Source organism: Xiphophorus maculatus, chromosome 20 (genome assembly GCF_002775205.1).
Source record: "Xiphophorus maculatus strain JP 163 A chromosome 20, X_maculatus-5.0-male, whole genome shotgun sequence".
NCBI classification, from domain to species: domain Eukaryota; kingdom Metazoa; phylum Chordata; class Actinopteri; order Cyprinodontiformes; family Poeciliidae; genus Xiphophorus; species Xiphophorus maculatus.
The window spans coordinates 1,403,543-1,425,285 of record NC_036462.1 but is presented as its reverse complement, the minus strand read 5'-3'; the positions used below and the strand labels follow the sequence as shown (position 1 = coordinate 1,425,285).

Below are 21,743 nucleotides of genomic sequence, written 5' to 3'. Positions count from 1 at the left end.
AACGGTCCGAACATGTTGGTGATCATATTGGTGATCATGTTATTGATCAGTCTGAGGCACGTTCTATTTTGCTTTAAAAAAGAAAAACCCTTTAAAGGGATAGTTTCACATTTTCATTTCAGGCATTAGATGGAAATGATCATTGCTGGTCCCACATTAACACAATTCTTACTGGCAGTTTGAAGTTTTCTGCGCCACCTACAGGCTCTGTGATGACTGCCAGGTGAAACTGTTCAGTGTGTCAGCCAACAGGTGTGTGTGCAATAAAAATCCTGAATCTTTGAGGTTACAATATCTTGTAAAAGTATCCTAACCTCTCTAATCGCTCTGTTTACCTTCCAACCATGAAACTTTAAAGTACTTAATGTGACAGAGCAACACAATGGTGTATAGTTATTAAGTGGAAGGAAAATTATACGCTGTATTTACTTTTTTTGGAAAAAAATAAATCTTAAAAGTAAGCTGTGTGTTTGTATTCGACTTCCTTTGTTCTAATAGCACTTTAATTTCCACAGCCAGACGTCCTCTCATTAAAATTTACTTTGAATATTATCAGAATTATTTTGCATGTTTTTCTGTGTCTGTTGGGATCTAAATTGCCCGTTGGTGTAACTGTGTTTGTGTTCCACTGTGATGAACTGATGAAATCTCCAGAGTGGACCTCGGCTTCTGGCCCCATGATTGATGGAGATAGCAAATCAAAACTAACCCTTCTTAATTTGTGGATCCTCCAGGGCTCAGTTTTGAGACCAGCCTTGTTTGCATTGTTCTTGCTGCTCTGACGTCAATTTGTTTCACAGCATAAAGTCTCTTTTCACTTCTATGCAGATGTCTTTCAGGTTTCTTGGCCTGGTCACATTAATTTAAGCTGTACTTAAATTCTCTTGTAGAGGTTAAAAAGTAGAAGCCTCCTTAAATTATTTTAAATTAAATGGAAATGGCACTTTTTGACAACTCTTATTTAAGACAGTAATTCTTCAGGCTGTTTATCATTTTAAGAAAATTGCAATTGTCTTGTTTTAGCTGGTTTTGCTGCTGAATAGCTCAGGACACTTTAATAAATGAGACTTTAAATCTCAATGAGTTTTTCCTCTTCCTGTTTAAATAAAGGCACCAATGTATCTACATGCTGCATTTTTATTTTTGAAAATCAGATAGAACTTTGGTCTGTCACATAAAAATCCCATTAAATTACACTAAAGCTTGTGGTTGTTATGTCACAAAATGTAAAAATTTCAAGGGCTAGGAATACTTTTACAAGGCACTTTAGATGGAAATTAAAATATTCATGTTAAGATAGCAGTTTTCAGGTTAAGTACCACCAGATGGTTCTTTCAGATCAATGAGGAATGTGGCAAACACACACTCACACACACACACCTGAGATGTGACATCCAGCTGTAATATCTTGACCCACTGAATCAGATCAAACTGCTTCATTTGACTGTTACTAGGCTGAATCATCAGAGTATCCAGCCTTTTTAACATGGTTTTACTTGGTACATTGTTTAAATCTTGGTGTGAGTTTACGTTTCAACCTGCCTGTCACTTTGCTGCAGGTTTGCCTGAATTTCCCCACTGAGGGACGATAAAGATTATTTCTAAGCTAAATAACCGCTGACTGTAGATTTGAACTTCAGATTTGCTGGAGTGGGAAACAGCTGCTAAAAACTCCTGAGCTTTCTTGTCTCAGCCAAAGGTTTCTCATTTAAACATCAGTGTCTGGAATGTTTTATGAAATAAATAATCATTGATCATCTGGAATGAACCACATGTTCCAAACCTGGCACTGATATATTGTTACTTTACTAAAATAATGATCTAAGTATTTTTTGCAGAAAAAAAGAACATATTTTACTTCATAAAAGAAACTTGGGCTATAAAAAAATATTTTGGCAAAAAAATCACCTAGGCCATTATTTCAGGAATTTGAGAATATGTGGAAAAATAAAACCCTTTCTCCATTGTCAAGTGTCCAGACGGTCAATGTCTGGTTCAGTTTTAGCCAACCTGGGTGTGTGATCCTCACCATGTGGGTGTAGGTTGGGTGTAGGGTTGCCCACATGGGCAAAAATGTGGGAGGGCTGTTGGTGCTCCAATAATGTCATTTTGTGGGCGAACAGATTTGAGAAATTTCTCGCTATATTTGTTGCAAATTTCCCTGTCCAGTTGATGTTGTATGTTCTCTTCTAGCAAAGTTGATAGGGGATGCATTCACATCATCCTTCTATAGTCCACTTTAACTGAACTCCAGTTTGTTTGGACTGTGTTTGTTTGCACATTCACCTCTTGTGAATGTGCAATCAAACTCAGACCAAAATACTAATTCTGGTCTAAGTTGGACTGAAGTGAACTCTAGTGTGCTTTGAATGCACATGTGAATGCAAGCAGACCAGAGACCACTCCAAGAGCAGGAAGCAGACTGCAGTGCAGAGCATTCTGGGTAAATACAACCAAAACAAACGTGCTAGTCTAGCGCTTGGGGGAACAATGGTTGTAGTCTTTTACCAAAGACAAAAAAAAAATTACAACCAGTAAAATTTTGTTCACAATTTGTGAAGAAGGAATCTGCACTAGGAGTCTTCTTCAGAAGTTTTTGTGTTTTCTTCTGTTGTTCTTGGGTCACTCAGAGGGTTTGGTTTGTTTCACTCAGTTCAGTGTGAAAGTGAAAAACAGCAGCTGAAAATGGAACAAATGTTGGAGTTTTGGTTCCCAATCGAACCGAGTCTACTGGACTATCAGATGTGAAAACACCAACGCTTACCGAAACCTGCAGTGGTGCCAACAAACTGAGAGGAATCAGGAAGGATCTGCAAGCTGAGAGGAATGTGGCCAGAGGACGCCCATGGAGAAGGAGCTTCACATTAACCAAAGACTGAAGCTGCTGAGGCAGATAACAGGGACACTCATGTCTCAGGATAGTTACGGTGGAGAAGTGATATGTAGATTTCCTCATTATTTTGTCAGGTATAAACCACTGAGAAAAAATAAGTTAATAGGCAAACTTTCATACACAAATCACATCAAATTTAATGAATTGTTTCAGATATAAAAAGGTCAGTAATAATTGCTCGACTGGAAAAATATCAACTTCTCCCTACTCGCCTGTGACCTGCAACACAGTGACATCAGTGGTTCATGTAATGACAGAGCGCCATGTGAGAGTTCACCATTTATACAAACCAGAGTGCAGCTGAAAACACCAACATGAAGAGCAAACAATACAAAACAAATCACCACCTCTAAAGTTTTTGTGATAATAATTATAAAAAAGGAACACTCAACACATACAATATACACTATATATACATGGTATTTAGTAACGCTTGTGTTGCAGTGTGAAGGAACAGAGCTTTAGAGAATGAGTATGGCAGTGTGCAGTTGGCAATGACTCATTACGTTTTGACACAAAATGTTCGGCAGTCTTCGATAACGTCTCTGTCCTCCTGGGTTTGTTGGTTCCATGTGGGTAGAGTGATGCTGGCTGGGCGTTCTGTTCCTCACGCTGGGGTCTGAGTGGAGGCTTTGACCTCGGCCGACGCCCTCTTCTCCTTGCGGCTCCCATACTCGCCGATGAACGAGCCGTCTTCGTTGAACTGAACGTCCTCGTCGCCGTAGTCCACCAGGCTGTCCCCACTGTCCGCCGCCTTGATCTCCCTGCTGAGGGAGCGCTGGCTGCCCTTCAGCGGCTTCTCGTCGTTGTCGCTGTGGGAGAGGCACAGTGGGTTTAGATTTCCCAGCATTCCACACGGAGCTCCGCTCTGTGGGTCACAGGGGAGAGATGGAGGTGCAGGCCGGCGCTATCGCTGCCTCCACCCAGGTTTTAGTGAGGGACACCGGCTTCTACCTCAGGCTGACCGATGGATTGTAGTCACGGATGCTTCCATAGATTCTCAAAGTAACAGGTTGGACTCAACATGCAACGATGTATTTTTTTTACAAAGGAAGACAGATGAGCCATAAAGAGGGGCGGGTGCATTGGGTCGAGGCTGGTGATGGTGATGCTCATGCTGTCATCCTGTAATGCAAAGTGTTACATAGAATACTCCATGTAGCATTATGTAAGAGCCGCTTATTCAGGAGCCGATTGCAGAAGCTTTGACAAAATAGGCAGAAGTGGTGAGTTTACTGAATGTTGGAAGCTGCAATTAACTTTGATCTTACACAGAAAGTATCTGTAGACAGTACTGATCTTACATCAGGAGCAGGAGTTATATTTGTAGCTTTTTATGTTTACATAATAACTAATAAATAACTAAAATCCATAAATAACTAAAATCTGGGAATACTTGAGACTCCCTCTAAACACATTTAGAACTGCCTATTTCATTAGGTCAGACATCAAATATACTTTAAAGTGCATCGATACGCACAGTGAAAACTGGCACTATAACAGAAGACATCTACAGTCTTCCTTATTCTAGTTGTTGGGAGTACAGCCTATCAGCCAATCAATCAGCCTGGCAGACAATCAGTGGCATTGAAAATAAATGCTGAAGAAACACTGCTTACTGTTTGGCTAACGCCGCTCATTGGTTCGCCCAGTAGCATTGTGCACAGCTATTTCAGCTTCTCAAGCTACAGACAAATTCATAAACAGGTGAATTTTCCATGAACAATTTGAAGTGGTTTCTATGTTCTGTGGAACATAGAAAAAATGTTCCACAAAAATATCTGCAAACTGGTGAATCTGTGAATAGTCAGAGTAAGTTGTATGCATGTAAAACAGAGACTTTGGTTCTTGGTATAATGCCACAGAATCTCATTCTGGCCCATTCCTAAAGGAACATTATATCACATCAAGAGGTAATATGTGATTGTTAATATGGACTACAGCACAAAATAGCAAAAATATGAAAATACACATGGCCCAGGTAGTTGGAGTTGTGTTCTGTCAGGAACAGCTGGTGGTTTTTACCTCAGGAGTCACAGCAAATACAGCTGCAAACTCTAAACCAACAAGGCAAACAGTGCTAGTGAATCTAAACACAGAGCTACATTCACAACTATGACTTACAGTCATGACTCAAAAACGCTATGCTATGCTAAGCTAGCTGACTGCTGCCATTTCCTTACAGAGTAATATTAATCTTATTTGGCTTCCAGCAAAAATGATGCCAAACTTTTTGAACCTGGTCTGCTTTCATTTCAGATTTTTTGGTATTGTTATCAGTAGCAGTTTTCTTACCTGTAGCAGAAATATATTATACCACAGTGAGTTTGTAAATTAATCCAGGTAGCTATGACTAACATCTAGTGTGATAAATGCAACCTGTAATTGTAGAAGTTTAATATTTGCTAATATAGCGTTGTATTCCATGTACAGAGATGTTCAGTGTTGCTTTAAATGGTTAAAACTGCAGTTCATCTTATTGGCTGTCAGCTTTTTGCTCATGAGGATTCCTTCACTTTCCTACAGACTCTCTGCCATATGACATAAAACTGCAATATCTTACTTTTATAGAAAATGTTTTTTTTGCATTTTTGTTAAAATTATGTCGTGACAGTATAATATAAGACACATTATCTGTGAAAAAACGGTGTCATCTGAACAAATACACTGCTACGTCAGAAACAACCAATCAGAGCCAGTAGGAGGGTCTAAACGCTGTCAATCATCCTCATGTATGCACTACTCACACCCCCACCTTCCTTGTGCTCTCTGCTCTGCCACAGCTCCTTCCTAACAGATGCCATGAATGTGAGACTAGTTAGTTTTAGCTAGAGTTAGTTAATGCTAACTAGCTTACCAACTGTCTATCTAGTGATGGTGGATAAACAGTTTTTCTGCAATGGTAAGTTGTTTCTTTGCCATTAACATATTTGGAAGTGTATATATGAGGGAGAGTGACAGTGCTAAGCTCCTCCTGCTGACTCTGATTGGTTGTTTTTGAATGTGAGCATTTCTTCAGATGGCAATAGCAGCTCAGGCAGGAGGTGAAGGAGATGAATCTTTTCACAGATTATCTGTCTCATATTATTCTGCCACAACATGGTGACACTTTTAATAAATGTTAAAAATCCTACTTCTGTTAAAGCTTCAATAGGAAAACTATAACTTGTAATACCTTCAAAGAGCCTCACTGCAAGACATTTTTAAAAATTCAGCTCTTTTTTGGTGAAATTCTGCATTTTTTGACTGAATTTAACAGCTCTAAATGATGATTACTAGTCAATAATTTGAACTTGATAGTATTTGGTAGAAACCTTTTTAAACATTGAGGGCAACAGGCTCCTGAAGTGAACATGATGAAATCTAACTGCTGCCACACTGAGCCACTTTAACCTCATCACATCAGCATTTGTTTAGCAGTGAGGATCCCACTGATTGGAGAATTAGACTGGGACTCATGCTGTGGCAGACGGTTATGAACAGAACCACTAAAGGACCAATGACACATGCCCTGATATTACTGCCCTGGAGATGAGGCGCATTCAATGACTGACTGGTTTGAGGCTTCAGCAGGGAGCAGAAAACTGTGACATCAGAGCAGAACTGTTCACCACACACAACACCGAGTCTAAAAGCAGCTACTCTGACCACGCCCACATGTAAACCGGTTATCACATACTTCACGGTTACTCGGCCCGTCTAACGTCTCCGGCAGGAGAGGAGCGAGGCTCTGCGGGAGCCTCATGGAATCTGGGCTGTCTTTTCGGCGAGAGCAAAAAAAGGCAGAGAGAATTTAGCGAGGAGAAGATGGAGAAAAAGAAGAGGGGCAAACATTCACGGGGATGCAGTGACGTGGTGAGACGCTGTCCTCATGGGGATGGTAGAGCGAGAGCTTACCTGTATTCACAGAATGTGTCATCATTAATGCCCTGGGACTCCACGTCTGGATGAAGGTCTTCTTTTTCTTTCACTGCACACAAAGTGATGAAAAGAGCTGAGAGATTTCCACAGGAGACAGACAGACAGATGGACAGCTGGACAAGTCGCCTGACTGCTCCCAATTATATGCAGTCATTTTCCCACTTCAAACATCAATGACAGCATTTAGGAAAAGATTTCAATCACTTCACAATTCAGAGCTTAAGGACAAGAAAACTCTGGATTGTGAATAGTTTGTATGCTCTTTGTTAATGTCAACAGGAAGAATGCTAATTTTTGCATGATCTATCTATCTATCTATATAATAAAAGGAAAGATGTTTTTGTACAACATAAAGTTTAGCACCAATTTGAGCTTCTCATTAGTATACATGTTTGATTCTGTGAAAACTGTGTAATATTCCTTTAATTTAGCACTAAGGAGCAACACAACCCCTGACATCAGATGTCAGTTTTAGTTCTCAACCCCAATCTTTAACACTGAGTAGAACAGGGAGGGACACGTGTGAACCTGTGGCGTCCCCCTGGCCATGACGCCCGGGGTGGTGAGCCACCTGAACCCTATGAAAAGCAGCCACTAGCTGTCAGTGGTAGTGAGAGTTAAATGAGGAAACACAGATCTGTGTGTGGTTGTTCTCCCCGTCCTTCATGGTCATTAGCTGTGAATAATGACGCCGATGATGTCTCTGCTTCCTCTGATGAGGAGAACAACAAACTGTCAGGCAGGCCCAGCTCAGGCCGTCACTCTTTATGAAGTGACCTCATGCACAGAATTAGATAAACCCGCCACACCAACAACGTAAAAAATGTAACTGTGAGGCATTCTGGAGCAAACACAGCAGCAGCCTGTTCTGTCTACTGCTGCAGTAAATGACTGTGTGGTGTGGTGTACACGTCTGATGATTGATCACCTCTCTCGCATGAACAAACAACAATATGGAATTAAAATGATGCTTTAGGCAACAATTAGTATTCAAACAAGGGAATAGGTGTGTGTGTGTATGTGTGTGTGTGTGTGTGTGTGTGTGTGTGTGTGTGTGTGTGTGTGTGTGTGTGTGTGTGTGTGTGTGCGTGTGCGTGTGTGTGTGTGTGCCTACCGGAATACTTTCCTCCTTTATTTCTGTTGACAAAGCAAGCAATCAACACGATGAGTGTGAGCAGAGCGATGGCAGACATGAGGCCGATAAACCAGCCCTGGGTGGAGATTCCTCCGTGGACGCTGGCCAGGCCTGTGGAGGACAAGATGCCGTGACTTTGACTGGCCTTGGCCTTTGCATTGGACACTTGATTGAATGTTTACATCGACCAAGCTAATCTGATGCTCGGGCCGAGGCGCTGATGGAAACGCTCCAGTATTAATATTAAACAGCTAATCCTGCTTGTCTAATTAATCAAGCGGGGAACGCTGAACAAATGTAATTCCTCTTAGTGAGCTAAATGGAATTCTAGTGACGGCGTGAAGGACCGCCACGTCGCCATGTTGCTTCAAGGACGCGGCTGAGCTCTCCTCATCAAGAGGTCAATTACTTTTTTTCCCTCCTCACCTTTAGCCCTGCTTGTGATAACCTCTTCAAACATACTAGCTTTATCAAGCCGGCTGTTAGAAATCAGGCACACGGTGAATTCAGTCTCAGGTTTGAGTCCATCAATGAAAAGTGAGAGAAGAGTTTAAAGCTCTGATGTTGTCCAGTGACCTTCACCTGTACTCCTGGGGGGAGGGGTTGTAAGGTGTCTTGAAAACACACACCTAGTGATGAAGAAATAATTTTAAAAAACAGCACAAGGCTACGGATGCTGCAGTCCTTTGAAGAGTTCAAAACCCCAACAAAGTGGTTTTCCAAAATGTTTTCTAAATGAAAACCGAAAAACTGTGGCATGAATTAAATTGACAAAAATCTAGTTTTCAGTTTTTGCAATAAATTCATTACATTTACATTTGGACTTTGATTAAACCTTTCCATCCAACTCATTCTACTGGAGCTCAGGCTGTGTGTGTGTCCTGCTGGAAGGAGAAACTCCAGTTTCCAGTGTTCTACAGAAATAATTTTGATTTCAATTTCAATTTTCAAAATGAGTGATGCTTGCTCATAAAGGCATGCAAATATGAATGCATTGTACCAGTCATAGATATGGATTTATACTAGCTAAAAAAGAATGTTATAACCAAGTTAACCTGAATAGTCATTTATTGGGTGATGCTATTGTTGTAAGAGAGGTGGGTGTAAAAATAGGTTTATGCTTCTACCCTCTACTTTGAACACTTTACTGCTGTCCTTAATTTGCATAATTGTGAGTTTATTGCCAAATTTTTGCCATAAAAATGATTAAAACATTACATTTAAATTACTAATTTAAATAACTCCCAACTGCAGGTGGCAGGATTTCATACGTCTGCATTTATAGTCTGTGATTGATGTGACAATTAGCAAAATGGAGCTGTGTATGTAAGAATGAAAATGTTTGTGAAAATAATCAGGAAGTAACAGTAACTTACTGACTATTTTTCTCATCTTTAATCTTCTAAATGCAGAATTTAGAAAAGGATTTAATGAGGGAAAACATCACTAAACTGCTCACAAAAGTAGCATCACATTCAAAATGATTTTGATTAAAACAAATCAAACAAACAATTAGAAAGTCTTTGAGGGACTGCTTTATACTCAGATTGAATAATTCACAGATTTATTTGGTTTATTAAGTAACAATTTGTTCTGAATAACTCACTGGATTTAATAATAAAAAAAATACATTTTCATTTTTGAAGGCATTTGGCTGCACTAAATTGGAAAAACAAGTGCATGCCACACTTATCAGATTTTATCTGTCAGGGAAAAAAAGTGAACAGGCATGTGGACATTTAAACTTTTTCAAGGCACTGCAGATGTTACTGCTGCCACTTACAGGAACCAGGAGCTGAGGAGAGAAGAACCTGCAGCTGTTCATACATGTTGCAGAAAACCTGCAGGAATCCAGCTGATATTAACAGAACCGCTGCTAACAGCTGAGCTGACATTCAACAGGACCGGGGATGATGGAGTGATGAGACAGAGTGAGAGAGAGAGGAGAGGAAGCATTGGTGAAGGGGAAAGGAAACAGAGGATGTAGCAGAGTGTTCAGTAGGAAGTGTCTGGTTCTACTCACAGCAGTATTAGTATGATATGCCTCATTAAAAATGATAATATTGAGATTGAATCAAAGGTGGACTATGAAGAACACATAAACACCTTATTGATGTTTAATACTGTACATCTGTAATCTGTGTTGTTTTAACCTTTTACTAGATAAAAAATAAACAGAACCGAAATACAAAAAAGGTCATTTAATCATCTGCTTATCTCTATCATATTCATTTTTTCCCAAACAATGTAAACTCCAGGTGATGAATGTTGTTCTAGAGGTGTATCTATTACACTTTTCTGGAAGATCACAGATCTTTAAAAGGCCTGACCTGCCAATTCTGGTTTTGACTGATACAGATTTTTTCAGTCTGAAAAGTTGATGAATTTAGTAACAAAGTCACTGAGTTGGTGACTGTTGTTAACAGATGTGATCCCACAACCTAAAGCCTCTACAGCAACTCTGAAGAAAGTTACATAATATGGGTTACAGTATTTCATTTCCCTTTGGGAGTACAAAAAAGTATTTTTGAATTGAATTGATACGATGTAAATATTACAGATGGACTCATCTTGTTCCTGTCTATGTTCATTTCATGACATTAAACATGTGCTTTCTTTGCTAATGGATTTGTTTTTTCCATCCTGAGAGTGGTGAGGATTATTTAACTGAATTAAATCTAAATGGTCACATTTAAAAAGTGATGTCAAAGCTGATGTATTAATATTTAAACCTTTCTCTGCAGTTTTCTCATGTTGGGTGTGATTTGCATCATCAGTTTGACAAACAGGATCTTTCTAAGCCTTCAGGTGAACAAGGCACCATCCGCCTCTCTCCCCCCCAACAAGGCAAACATGCAAATCTTCCTCTCCATCTCCAGCTCAGGTGCCTCACTTCTGTTTTTTTTTTTTTTTTTAATTTCCAGGTGATAATTCAGTTCACAAACACACCTGGGTCGGTCCGTCCCCTAACCACGGCCTGACACTCTGTCTCTCTGGCTAGTGCAGATGGATTAGCGTGCAACCACGGTAATTCAAACTGCTGAAACGGGCAGATGACTAAAAATACAGCCGTGTTTTTGTCACCTCTTTGCTCAGCCTGCTATTAAACGGAGCACAGAGCAGCTGCTCAGCCAGCAGGGAGCCCAGAAGAGAAGACGGCCCTTCAAAGTCACAAAGGCAAAGCTGTGAAATATTCTAATATAGGTGCTTTCATCAGCTTCCACTTATGGTTGTTCAAACATCAATATGAGCTTTCCTCTCTCTTTTCTTTCTTCTTCTTCTACTCATTAGAGCTGTGTGGCTGTTTACTGACTTGAAGATTTCATGGAAATCTCCGGTGGCTCTCGGGTCAATCTGTTGCCGTGTACAGGCGGCGCCGGGGCCCAACAAATCAATCACTTACAATTAGACGTATTTGTCCCGTTCAAGCGACTCCTCTCTGCAGTCGCACTGCCGGCTCACAATATAGATCTGCTGTCCTAGATTTCCCTACAGTGTTGCCAAGATATTAAACTACGGTACAGTAAGAGAAACAGTTGGTGGTTTCTGCTTCATGTTGCTCTGCAGACCAAACGGGTCCTGTGGCCATTCTAGGAAAATGGGTAGCACTTTATAATGTACATCAAGTCAATCTTGATGTAGCCTTTTTTAACCATTAACAGTTAATTAACCTACAAAACATTAATTAATTAAGGATGATTCATACTTAACAAGCTATAAATGAACACATTTATTAATGCTTTCCCCATAATGACTAACTACTACCAAAAACAACATACTCAATGTCTATACATGCGTAATAACACTCTAATTAGCTATTCTACTTACTGTGTGTAAATGTTTGAAAATGCTCAAATAAATGTACTTTCACATGTGTTGACATGTTTGAATTGGCTGCATATTAATCCTGCAGTGCCTCCATAATAAAGGCATTTATTAGTAGTTAGTTAAGTTTTTTGTGAATATTTTGTTCTCTTTCTGCTGGTTTAGAGGCTGACTTCTAGTGTGTTGACTTGTGCTTTCTCTAAGCTTCTATCCTCTGCTTTCTTTCTTTTGAAACTTTTTCCCCGCCTTTCTCCCTTTCTTGTCATCTCTGTCCATTACATTTGAAATAAACCCAAAGAAAGAAAGAAAAATAATTCATTGCATAGGGATAGAATCCCTATGCAATGCTATGGGCAGGCCCCTATTGTTCTACACCTCAAAATAACTGCCCCTTCCTACTACCGTTAATGCGGCTCGTACCACTGCGTGGCCCCTCACAATATATATATCAAAACGTGCGGCTCAATCCTGTGAGGGGAGCTATTACTTTTGTTGGCATTTCGAGTAACTGTGGCGACATAATTAACAAAAAAAGAGCCAAATTTAACTCAAAACAAAAGTCTAACTGACACAAAACAGTGTCAGTTAGACTCAAAATAGACAGAATTTAGTCTGCCTCTCTGAGCTGCTCTTTAGAACCACAGTGATGGCAGAACGTCAGAACTACAGACATGGTGGAACAGCTGCTATAAACTCATTGCATCTCTGAATGGTGCTGTTTATGTTATATCTTATATGCATATCATCTAGTGGTGGCAAAAGCAACAAAATGCTACTATGCTCTGGACATGATGACATGCTTTGATTAAATTAATAAATGTGATTCCAGTACCAAAAAATTAACTTTATACCAGATGAGTCTCTCTAACCTGAGAATGTGAACCTGTACTGGGCTGATTCTGTGCCTTCAAATAATTTTAACAATACTCCTGGAAAAGATTCATAACTTATAACTCTGAAACAGGAACAGGTCTGAAAAACAGCCTGTGTGCTACACTCAAGAGAGAGATTCATTTGATGCATCAAAGAGTGATGTCATCACTGCTGATATTGTTACCAGTGGAACTGAACATTCTACTGATGCATTAACATCAAACATGTTTTGAGCGTCAGGCGAGTCTGGTTTATATTCAAAGTCTATGTGAAGCGTTGGATGCGCTAGATTTGTCAAACGCTCCAAACGGTTCAAATCGCGCCGCGCTAGAGGCTTGAAGCAGGACGCAACGGCCCTCGATGCGCCTCCACATAGACTTTGAATGCAAACCAGCTGCGCCTGACGCTCAAAACGTATTTGGTGTGAACGCACCATTATATGTCCAGTGTCATATTAGGTTAGTGCTTCTCAATTCCAGTCCTTAAACCCCCTGCTCTGCATGTTTTAGGTGTGTCTCTGTTTCAGAACAGCTGTTCCAGAACAGCATGACCTCTTCTGCAGTCATCAAGTACTGCAGTAGCATGTTAATCACCCACAGATTCAAACCAGGTGTGTGGCAGAAGGGGAACACCTAAAACATGAAGGGCAGGGGGCCTGAGGACCAGAATTGAGAAACACTGCATTAGTTCCATCATATTAGGACCAGGCTTTGGTCCTAATATGATGGACTCATTGTTTTGGGTCAGGGGTAACATTTAGAGGTAAGATGCTAATTAAGTTTTAGATAGGGTTAGGGTTAGGAATAGACTAATATTGTTTGGGGTTAGGGAAAATGTGTGGATTAGGCAAAATCGCAGCTACTAAAATGAAGGAAATCAATGCAAAGTTCTAATATGGGTCGAAATAGTTTTGACAAACCTGTACAGCATTTTGTTTTCTAAATCAGTATAAACAATGATGATATAATATTAGGGTGTTTTTCTGCCAATTGTGTAGCTGCAGTGTACTAGTAGTCTAATGTGTTGAATGTGCTGAGACACATTCAACGCATTAGAAACCAATCAGAACCAAAGGTTTGCCTTTTGATTCTGATTGGATGTTTCTGGATAGTAGCAGAGCCAGATGCATTTTCGCAGATTCTCTGTTTCATATTCTACTGTCAGACACTTTTAACAAATATTCATCCATCCATCATCTAACACACTTATCCTTGCGCACACACATTCACACCTTAGGACAATTTAGAGAGATCAATTAATCAATCAATTAATGCCGAGTGTTAGCAAAACCTAGGTTTGGATAGTGACCTAGATTAGTGCCACTAGGTTAGTGCCACCTGGGGGTGGGTCGGCGTAAAGGCCGAGCCGGGCATAGATTGGCCTTCATGCCAACGCCAACATGAAGCCCCTTCATGCAACCAGTGGAGGTTGGTCGCATGGACGTCTCTCTTTCCTCTGACCTCCATGTTTGTGTGGAGGTTTGGCTTTGCGTGGACTCCTCTGATTGCAACCTGGGTGTGGGTCGGTGCAAAGGCCGAGCCACGCTATGCATGGAGACCCCTGGTTGATTGGAGGTCTGTATTTCGTTAGACCTCCCAGATAGATTGGACGTCTGTCTTTCCTCGTACCTCCCTGGTTGATGGGAGGTCTGTCTTTCGTTAGACCTCCCTGATAGATTGGAGGTCTGTCTTTCCTCGTACCTCCCTGGTTGATGGGAGGTCTGTCTTTCGTTAGACCTCCCTGATAGATTGGAGGTCTGTCTTTCCTCGTACCTCCCTGGTTGATGGGAGGTCTGTCTTTCCTTGAACTCCTCTGTTCGTAGGGAGCCTTCTATTTGCAGGGGAGCCTCTGGTTGGGTGGAGACTCTAGGATGGTTGTTTTCCAGAGCAAGTTTTAACTTCACCTTCAGGTCTGCAACCTGACCCTGCAGAGATTTCACTGTTTCCTCCTGTTCTTTGAATTTGGAAGCTTGCTCTGTGTGACTTTTGAGCTGCTCCTCATATTTAAGTCTCACTCTATATTCTTCAACCATTACTTCTATCAGACCTTTATTGCGGGAGGCGTATTTTTCAGCCTCCCTCTTGAAGTAGTCCAACTGTTGAAGAACGCTCTTGTCGGCTGTAACTTTGGTAGAGCAAGAAACCTTTGATACGTGGATCTCTGGCACGTTTCTTTCATGTTCGCGTTTGACTCGCAGGTGATGTTCTTTTACTACCATTTTTTGCAGTTTTTGAATCTCCTCCTGCTGTGATTTGACTTCAGCCTGGCATGCAATCCTTCGTTCTCTTTCCTCATGGAGATCAAAAATCTTACCCTGCAGTTCTTTTTTAAGATCGTCTACCTGGTTTGTGAGATCGATGACGTGTTGGCTTTTCTCTTCCACGACTTCCACCGAGGGGGTAATCTTGAAGCCAGCAGAGGGAGTTGTTTCCTGCTCGACTTCCAATGATGTTGGATTCTCTAAGTCGCCGGAAGGACTTGATTCCCCCTGGATCTCTGTTGATCCGTCTTCCGGCTCAATGGGGCTGTCTGTGTCTTCCTCGAAAGGGAAAATGACAGCGTCGTAGTCGACTTGGATGTTCAGGTCCATAATGTCGACCCATGAAAGCTCAGGTGGAAAAGCTTCATGTTCACAAGCAATCTGTTGTTGCTTCATGTCGATGTTCTGGTAAATTCTTGCTTCTCTGAAAGGCGTGTAATATCTGGAATCGATATCCCGCTTGCTTCGATTAATTTCGAACTTGCTCTGAAGAGTGATCTGTCGCGATAGAACTGAGGAACAGGTCTGAGAAAACGCTGTCTGCGAGCTACATTCAAGAGAGAGACTCCTTTGTGGTATCATAGAGTGTCGTCATAACCACTGATGTCATTGATACCATTGGAACTGAACATTCTATCAACCTTATTCCTGGGAGGCTTACTGGGGAAACGATTAAGGGTCTTACTTCCGTCGCCCACCAGAAGTAGAAGTATTTCATTGTAATTTGGAGGGTTTTTGGCTAATCTATATTCATGATAGAAGTTACATCTCTCTTTTCAGTTATTGTACAATATTTAGTAAACTTGTTTATGGACACCGTCTGCTATCAGAGAGCTATTCAGTACAGAGGATTGTAATTATGAGCTTAATCACGGGGAGCAACAGTGACACCGCGTTAAGTTTTGTAACTGAATTTCAAAATAAAAGCCTAAATATTCCTCTCAGGGTAGTGCTAACTAATATTAGCATTTACTATCTTTTTTCTCTCAGGTTATTGCACTGCCCTGCTGCACAAGACAGTAAATTAACCTTAGCACAAACCTTTGCATTTCACTGCCCCCATTAGCATTAGCCTTTTCCCTAAAATAAGCTTTTAGCTATTTTTCTTATTTATTAGCCATGCTTAGTACACTGAATGGAGTGATGCTCCACATGCTACTGACAGCATTTTGGCTAATGTTAGCAGTGTGGCTCATTTTAACTTGTACACTAATTTCAACATACTGAATGGCATAAGTCCATGTTACTCAACATGTTTGTCAATCTCCACATGCTATTGAGTACAGTACATTGTAGCTTACTTTAGCATTGATGCTAATTTGTAGCATCAGAACGCCCACGAAGTGTGCCAACCGACAGGCACACTTTGGCAGGCCTCGTTTAAATTTCTTCAGAAATTTTCTAGTTTGTCACATATTCTTTAGTGAGTTGGGTTGATTTTACAAAAAGGTTTGTCAGCATTTTTACGTGTTTTCTTGCTGTTCGTATCAGAACTGCTGCTATACCTATGTTGGGACGAGTGGGTTTGGTCACATGTGACTTTGGAGTGGTCGGAGTTGAGAGAGACTTTCCTAAAAGAAAAACACATCTTGTGGTTACCAGAAGCAAAGCTAGCAGGAGCTACATTCTATTGTTAGCATAGCGCTATCCTGGGCTAAAATTAGTGACTACAAATCTACAAAAGAGCTCCACTAGTTTCCAAACACAAGGCAGTATAAATTATACGAAGCATAATTTATTACCTTAGCTAGAGTTTTGACATGAAGCACTGAGGCTGCTGTTGCTAGGATAAAAAGTCAACATTCATTTACAGGTGCTAATAGGGGACGATTAATAGGAGTTTATAATTAGCTTACTCATTAGCACTGTTATTAGAGAGGAAGCCACGAACTTTTAGTGTGAGGAAGTTGACATTTTTCTAATGAAAGGAGGCACCAAGTGCTCTCTGCAAACAACAGAGGGGGTCAATCATCTGAGGGCGAGCTGGAACATCAAACAAATAAAACGCTTCCTGTTGGTTGGAACTGAGGCGTACAGCATGCACTGATGTCTGTCCTGCTACGGCTAAAACATGCAACTGCTATGTACATCACAGGACGACTCATACCAACAAACACCATTTTAAAATTCAGACAGAACCTGGGGAAGGTATTCAAGTGTTGCACCACATTACACCCACAAACTTCAAACAATTTTAATGGGAATTTATGTGAACATTTAAGTAGAACATGAAGAAGAAAACAGAAATAATAAATTTTAACACATACATTTCTGAGAAAGTCTGCTATACATTTATATTTGGACCTGTTCAGCCTACTGTCACTTAATCAAATATTATCCAAACTGCCTTCAGAAATCACCTGAACAATTATATGAAAAGTATAAATCTCAGAGATTTGTTAGAGAACAATTAAAGAACAAAACACATCATGAAGACCAAGGAACACAGCAGACAGGTGCATGGTACAAATTCCTATGTGTGATAAATGGTGGCGGCTGCATCATGCTGTGGGGATGCGATTTTTCTGTAGGAACAGGGAAGCCACACAAAGTTGATGATGAAATGGTTGAAGCTAACTTCAAGGAAGTTCTTGAAGCAAACCTTTTTAGTGACTGTAAAGACATGACAGTGAGGTGAAGGTTAATCTTACTGCAGGAGAACAACTCCAAAGACGCAGCTACCATGTAAATAATTAGATCAAAACCTGTGTTGGAATGGCCCAGTCCAGATCCAACTGAGAATTTGTAGCAAGTCTAAAAAATTAATGGCCACAATCATTGCTCTCCACCCAGTCAGAGAACCACAGCAATTAAAAAACAAGAATAGAAGAATATCTAAAACAAATCTGTTTTTAGATGTAGAGACAGACAGACCCCAAATGACTTACAGTTGGAATCGCAGCAAATGACTGATTTACAATGTTGACATTAGTGAGACTGGATAGAAGTTAATCACTCAGATTTTTTGCTGTTTTATTTCAATCAAAATCACTGATTTTACTGTGCTATTTTACAGATATTTGCAAGGAATTTTGCGACACCTTTTCCTCATTAAACCCTCTCCAAAGTCTGCAAGAAGGAAACAGAGTAAATTGATGTTAATTATCCTCCCCTTGTGCATAACCGAATGTTTCAGAGTTTTGATGTTGATCGGGAGGATGAAAAAATGTGGGGCTCTGTTGCCTTCACGTGAATTTCTTTGTGTTGCAGAATTGTGAAAAACTGAAGGGACTGAGAAATGTACACTTTTCAAAATTTTACCAACAAAAAAGTTTGAAAATCACAGATTCAATTTTGTTCTAATATGTTTTGGCCTATAAGTTAAAATCCAATAAAATATGTTGAAGTCTGTGGTTGTAAAATGACAACACATGAATACCATTGTAAACTGCATAAAGTTACAAACAGAGTGTGTGTTGGTACGACGCCCCGCTTTCTGCATAAACATAGATCAACATACTGATGCCAACAGTAGGAGCCAAAGAAGAAGCTGCAAGAAAACACAACCAAAGAACAAAAATGAAAGGAAGAGGAGACAGACATTGCATGACCAAGTAGACATACACCTTCACATACAAATTCACCACACACACTGTCATGATCAAAGCAAAATCAGAAAGCAATGCACTATTTAGTGGCGTATGAGAGTGCAGACAGAGGACCATTAGCAGAAACAACACCGACATGTTCGGAGCTCAGACTGAAAGCAGAGCTGCCACAAAAGGTTTTCATTCTCCCTCCAACATGCACAAAGCCACCCAGCAAAATTACAAGTAGCGACATGACAAAAGTGAGTCATCCTCCCTGTAATCATTTCCACTGGCTTTTCAGCTTACAAATAAACAAAAGCCAATTAAGTGTATTTCTGTGTTTATGAGGATTCTGTCTGTAAACACTGAAGATTTTTTTTGCATAATGAGCCCCTGTGCTGCCAATTTCTTGGAAAAAGAAAAAAAAAAAGCCATCCAGCAATTATTGGTGTTAACAGATACACAGGTAAATAAAAATGGCTTTCTGAAGTCAAGTATGCATTTGAAAAGATTAGAAGCTACAAACTAGCTGGTAATTAATTCCAACACATCAGCTCTTTGTGATAGTTTATTTTACGCTACTAAATGTAAAGCCCTCTTTCAGATGATCATTTCATTGTTTTATTTCTTATCCTGCGTTGTCATGGTGACAAAGGGAAAGATATTTTCATGAACAGGTGGCCTGTGAACGCCTCGCAGAGGAGAATGCACTAATTTCTGCCTCCCTCTTAGTGGACATTACCTGCAGTTCTATTGGCCATTAAATTGAAAATTGCACAACTTGGAATTCTGAAAATAAATTTGCTTAATGGAAACACGGAAATTTAAAAAAACACACATCTTTCAATAAAAAGCTTTTGCTCCAGAATGAGGTGGTGTTTTTCGCAAAACTGCAATGGAAACTTTTTTTGCATCAAGAGTCACATGGTCAAGAGAAAATGGAAGGCGCATGGTGGCGTGGCATGTTTTTAATGACTTATCACAAACTTATTCATGTGTGATTTTAATTGTGTTTCCTTTTGAATAGAAACACCACACATGCAAAATTGTGTCTTTTCAACATTTGCAGAATATCAACAAAGTTTTGCCCACATTTGTAATGGAAATGCAGCTACTGTATAAACAGTCACTCACTTGTTTCCAGGGCGGTGGTGCTCTCCTCGCTGACAACGGGCCCACAGCCAACCGCAGTGCAGGAGCGAAGATACAACTTGTATTTGCTCAGAGGCTCTAATTCATGCAGGATCCACTTCGTGGTGTCAGGGTTGCTGATGTTCACAGCCTGCAGAGGCCCAACTTCCTCTGTGTCATTAACTAAAGAAATTAAGGAAAATACAGCTTTAATTCTGGTAGAATATTCAGTTATAACTATCTAGTTGCCAACTGACAAAAACTTGGAAGGGTTTGCTTCATTTATCACTTGCAGGAAAACAGTAAGTAGAAAATGTGCTGGTAAGAAAAACTTTAAACCAAGATTTTCAGAGAGTATAAATAATTTGGATTTAACTTAATGTTCTTCAGTTGATAAAAACTCACAAAGAAACAGGTAGATAATGCACCTCCTCTTTCTTTTTAAAAAGTGAACTCAGTATGTTACCTACTGTCCATTTAAAACTCAATCGTCTTTGTGTTTTTGATGCCTGCTTTCTGATTGCATCTCATTTTTCAGACTGTAAGGCAGCCAGCTAGGTATAAAGATGACATTTATGTTCTTAGTAACAAAAACAAACCCAGCAGGTGTTAAGGTGACCTTTGCTGTGGAAGAGGTGCAATGTTTTTCCTCACATTAAGAGCAACAGAAATGCTGACATGAATGCTTCAGTGTAAATTCCTTCCACCCAGGGACTCCTCTCCTCTTCAGTAAAAATTTTGATTCTTGTTCAGTTTTCTTTCAAGGGATGAAATTGTCTTTTTGGCAAATTATGCAATCCACACTGGAGCAGAGAGAGAGAGAAAAAAAGGCCACCAGCAGGATGTTTCCATCTTGCTAATGCTTTATGTTGTAACTTTCCCAGAAACCCTGTGGCCTGCCAGCTTGTGTTCTCTATCTTGTACAGTGAACTGGCGAAAGGCTGCAGTCTCTGGCTCGCACACTCGCGACAAACAACAACAAGTCCAAATATTCTTCAGCCGGCGCCAAACACGGTTGGCTTTATGAAGTGTGAAACAAGCCAGGATTTTGCTACACAGAATGAACCAAAGCCAACGTTGTTTTCGACTCCCACTTAGAACAATATTTCAGTTCAGAACAGTGCAAGCTACACTAGACTGGTTGGAAGTGTTCGTATTGTGCCTCAACCCCATCTGCACAAACACAAAAGCTGCAAATAAAAGAGGAATGATACGTTCAGCAGTTTTGAATTTTAAATCCAAATGATACTTTGAAACAAAGAATTAAGCAAAAATTGTGCTTTTAGTGGAATTCTGAATAAGGGACTCCTTAAAATTTACTGGTATCTGTAGAAGTTTGCCAGTAAAAGGACCTTGTTAGATAAAAGATAACTGTATTTTCTATGCCATATGGCTTGTACAGTGAAAGTGCAACAAGCATTAGATGGGTAAAGAATGTGGCGTGGCCGTGTTGTACCGAGGCACACCACAAGGTGGCAGTGCTTCCCTGAAGTCTCTTGGTCTACTTGGCTAGCCCTAATTTTGTAATTACACATTGTTTAATTACATGTTGGTAAAGTTTATTAAGCACCACAGATAAAATTATCACATAGTTTTAAACAAATACTATTTGATATAAAATTAATTGGTCTTATGTAGACTCTGTTTTGAGACGGAAATGATGAGATAGTGGTAGCAATTCGGTGCTAGCATGCTAGTTACCCTGATAATTTAGCATTCAGCTAGTGTATCCTGAATTGTTTCTGTCACATTCTATATTAATGCTTATGCACCCAGCCGCAGGAAGATTTATTGTATTTAGACTTGCTGTTTTGTGTTTAGGTGTTCTTGTATATTGTGACTAAGTTAAAATGATGACTGTGTTTTGTGATATGTTAGCTCTCTGCTAAATTGAAGATTTTAGTTTGGCTAGTAAATGTCATTGGGAAAACATTTAAAGCATATATAATGCCAGACAGCTGTTTGTTTTGGGACAAAGAATAATTAAAAATGTACACACAGTAAAACGCCCCTGTCTAATGTTTGTTTAAGTACAGAAACTGTGATTCTTCCCAACAAAAATAAACTGTTAGCAGTGATTGTACCGAATCAAAGAAATAATGGAATATCTGCAGAAAATTGAGTGGTGTATTTACCTATATGATATATTAAATAATACAATAACAATAAATTAAT

At 40.0% G+C, this 21,743-nt stretch overlaps 1 protein-coding gene across 7 annotated transcripts in view; it reads right to left on the bottom strand.

Moving 5' to 3' along the window:
* Positions 1 to 3,005: 3,005 nt before the first annotated feature.
* The window catches only part of chl1 (cell adhesion molecule L1 like), a 96,166-nt gene continuing 77,428 nt past the window's right edge, over positions 3,006 to 21,743 (bottom strand). For 5 of the 7 annotated variants that reach the window (XM_023324780.1, XM_023324782.1, XM_023324784.1 and 2 more), the window contains 6 exons: positions 19,572 to 19,751; positions 18,368 to 18,397; positions 16,413 to 16,478; positions 7,929 to 8,060; positions 6,791 to 6,863; positions 3,006 to 3,705 (listed from right to left, as the gene is read on the bottom strand). In XM_023324780.1, coding sequence (XP_023180548.1) covers positions 3,501 to 3,705; positions 6,791 to 6,863; positions 7,929 to 8,060; positions 16,413 to 16,478; positions 18,368 to 18,397; positions 19,572 to 19,751 — 686 coding nt within the window. In that variant the 3' untranslated portion in view covers positions 3,006 to 3,500. Of the gene's footprint in view, positions 3,706 to 5,967; positions 6,653 to 6,790; positions 6,864 to 7,928; positions 8,061 to 16,412; positions 16,479 to 18,367; positions 18,398 to 19,571; positions 19,752 to 21,743 lie in introns of those variants that run through there. The other 2 variants (XM_023324786.1, XM_023324785.1) reach the window with 2 other exon arrangements.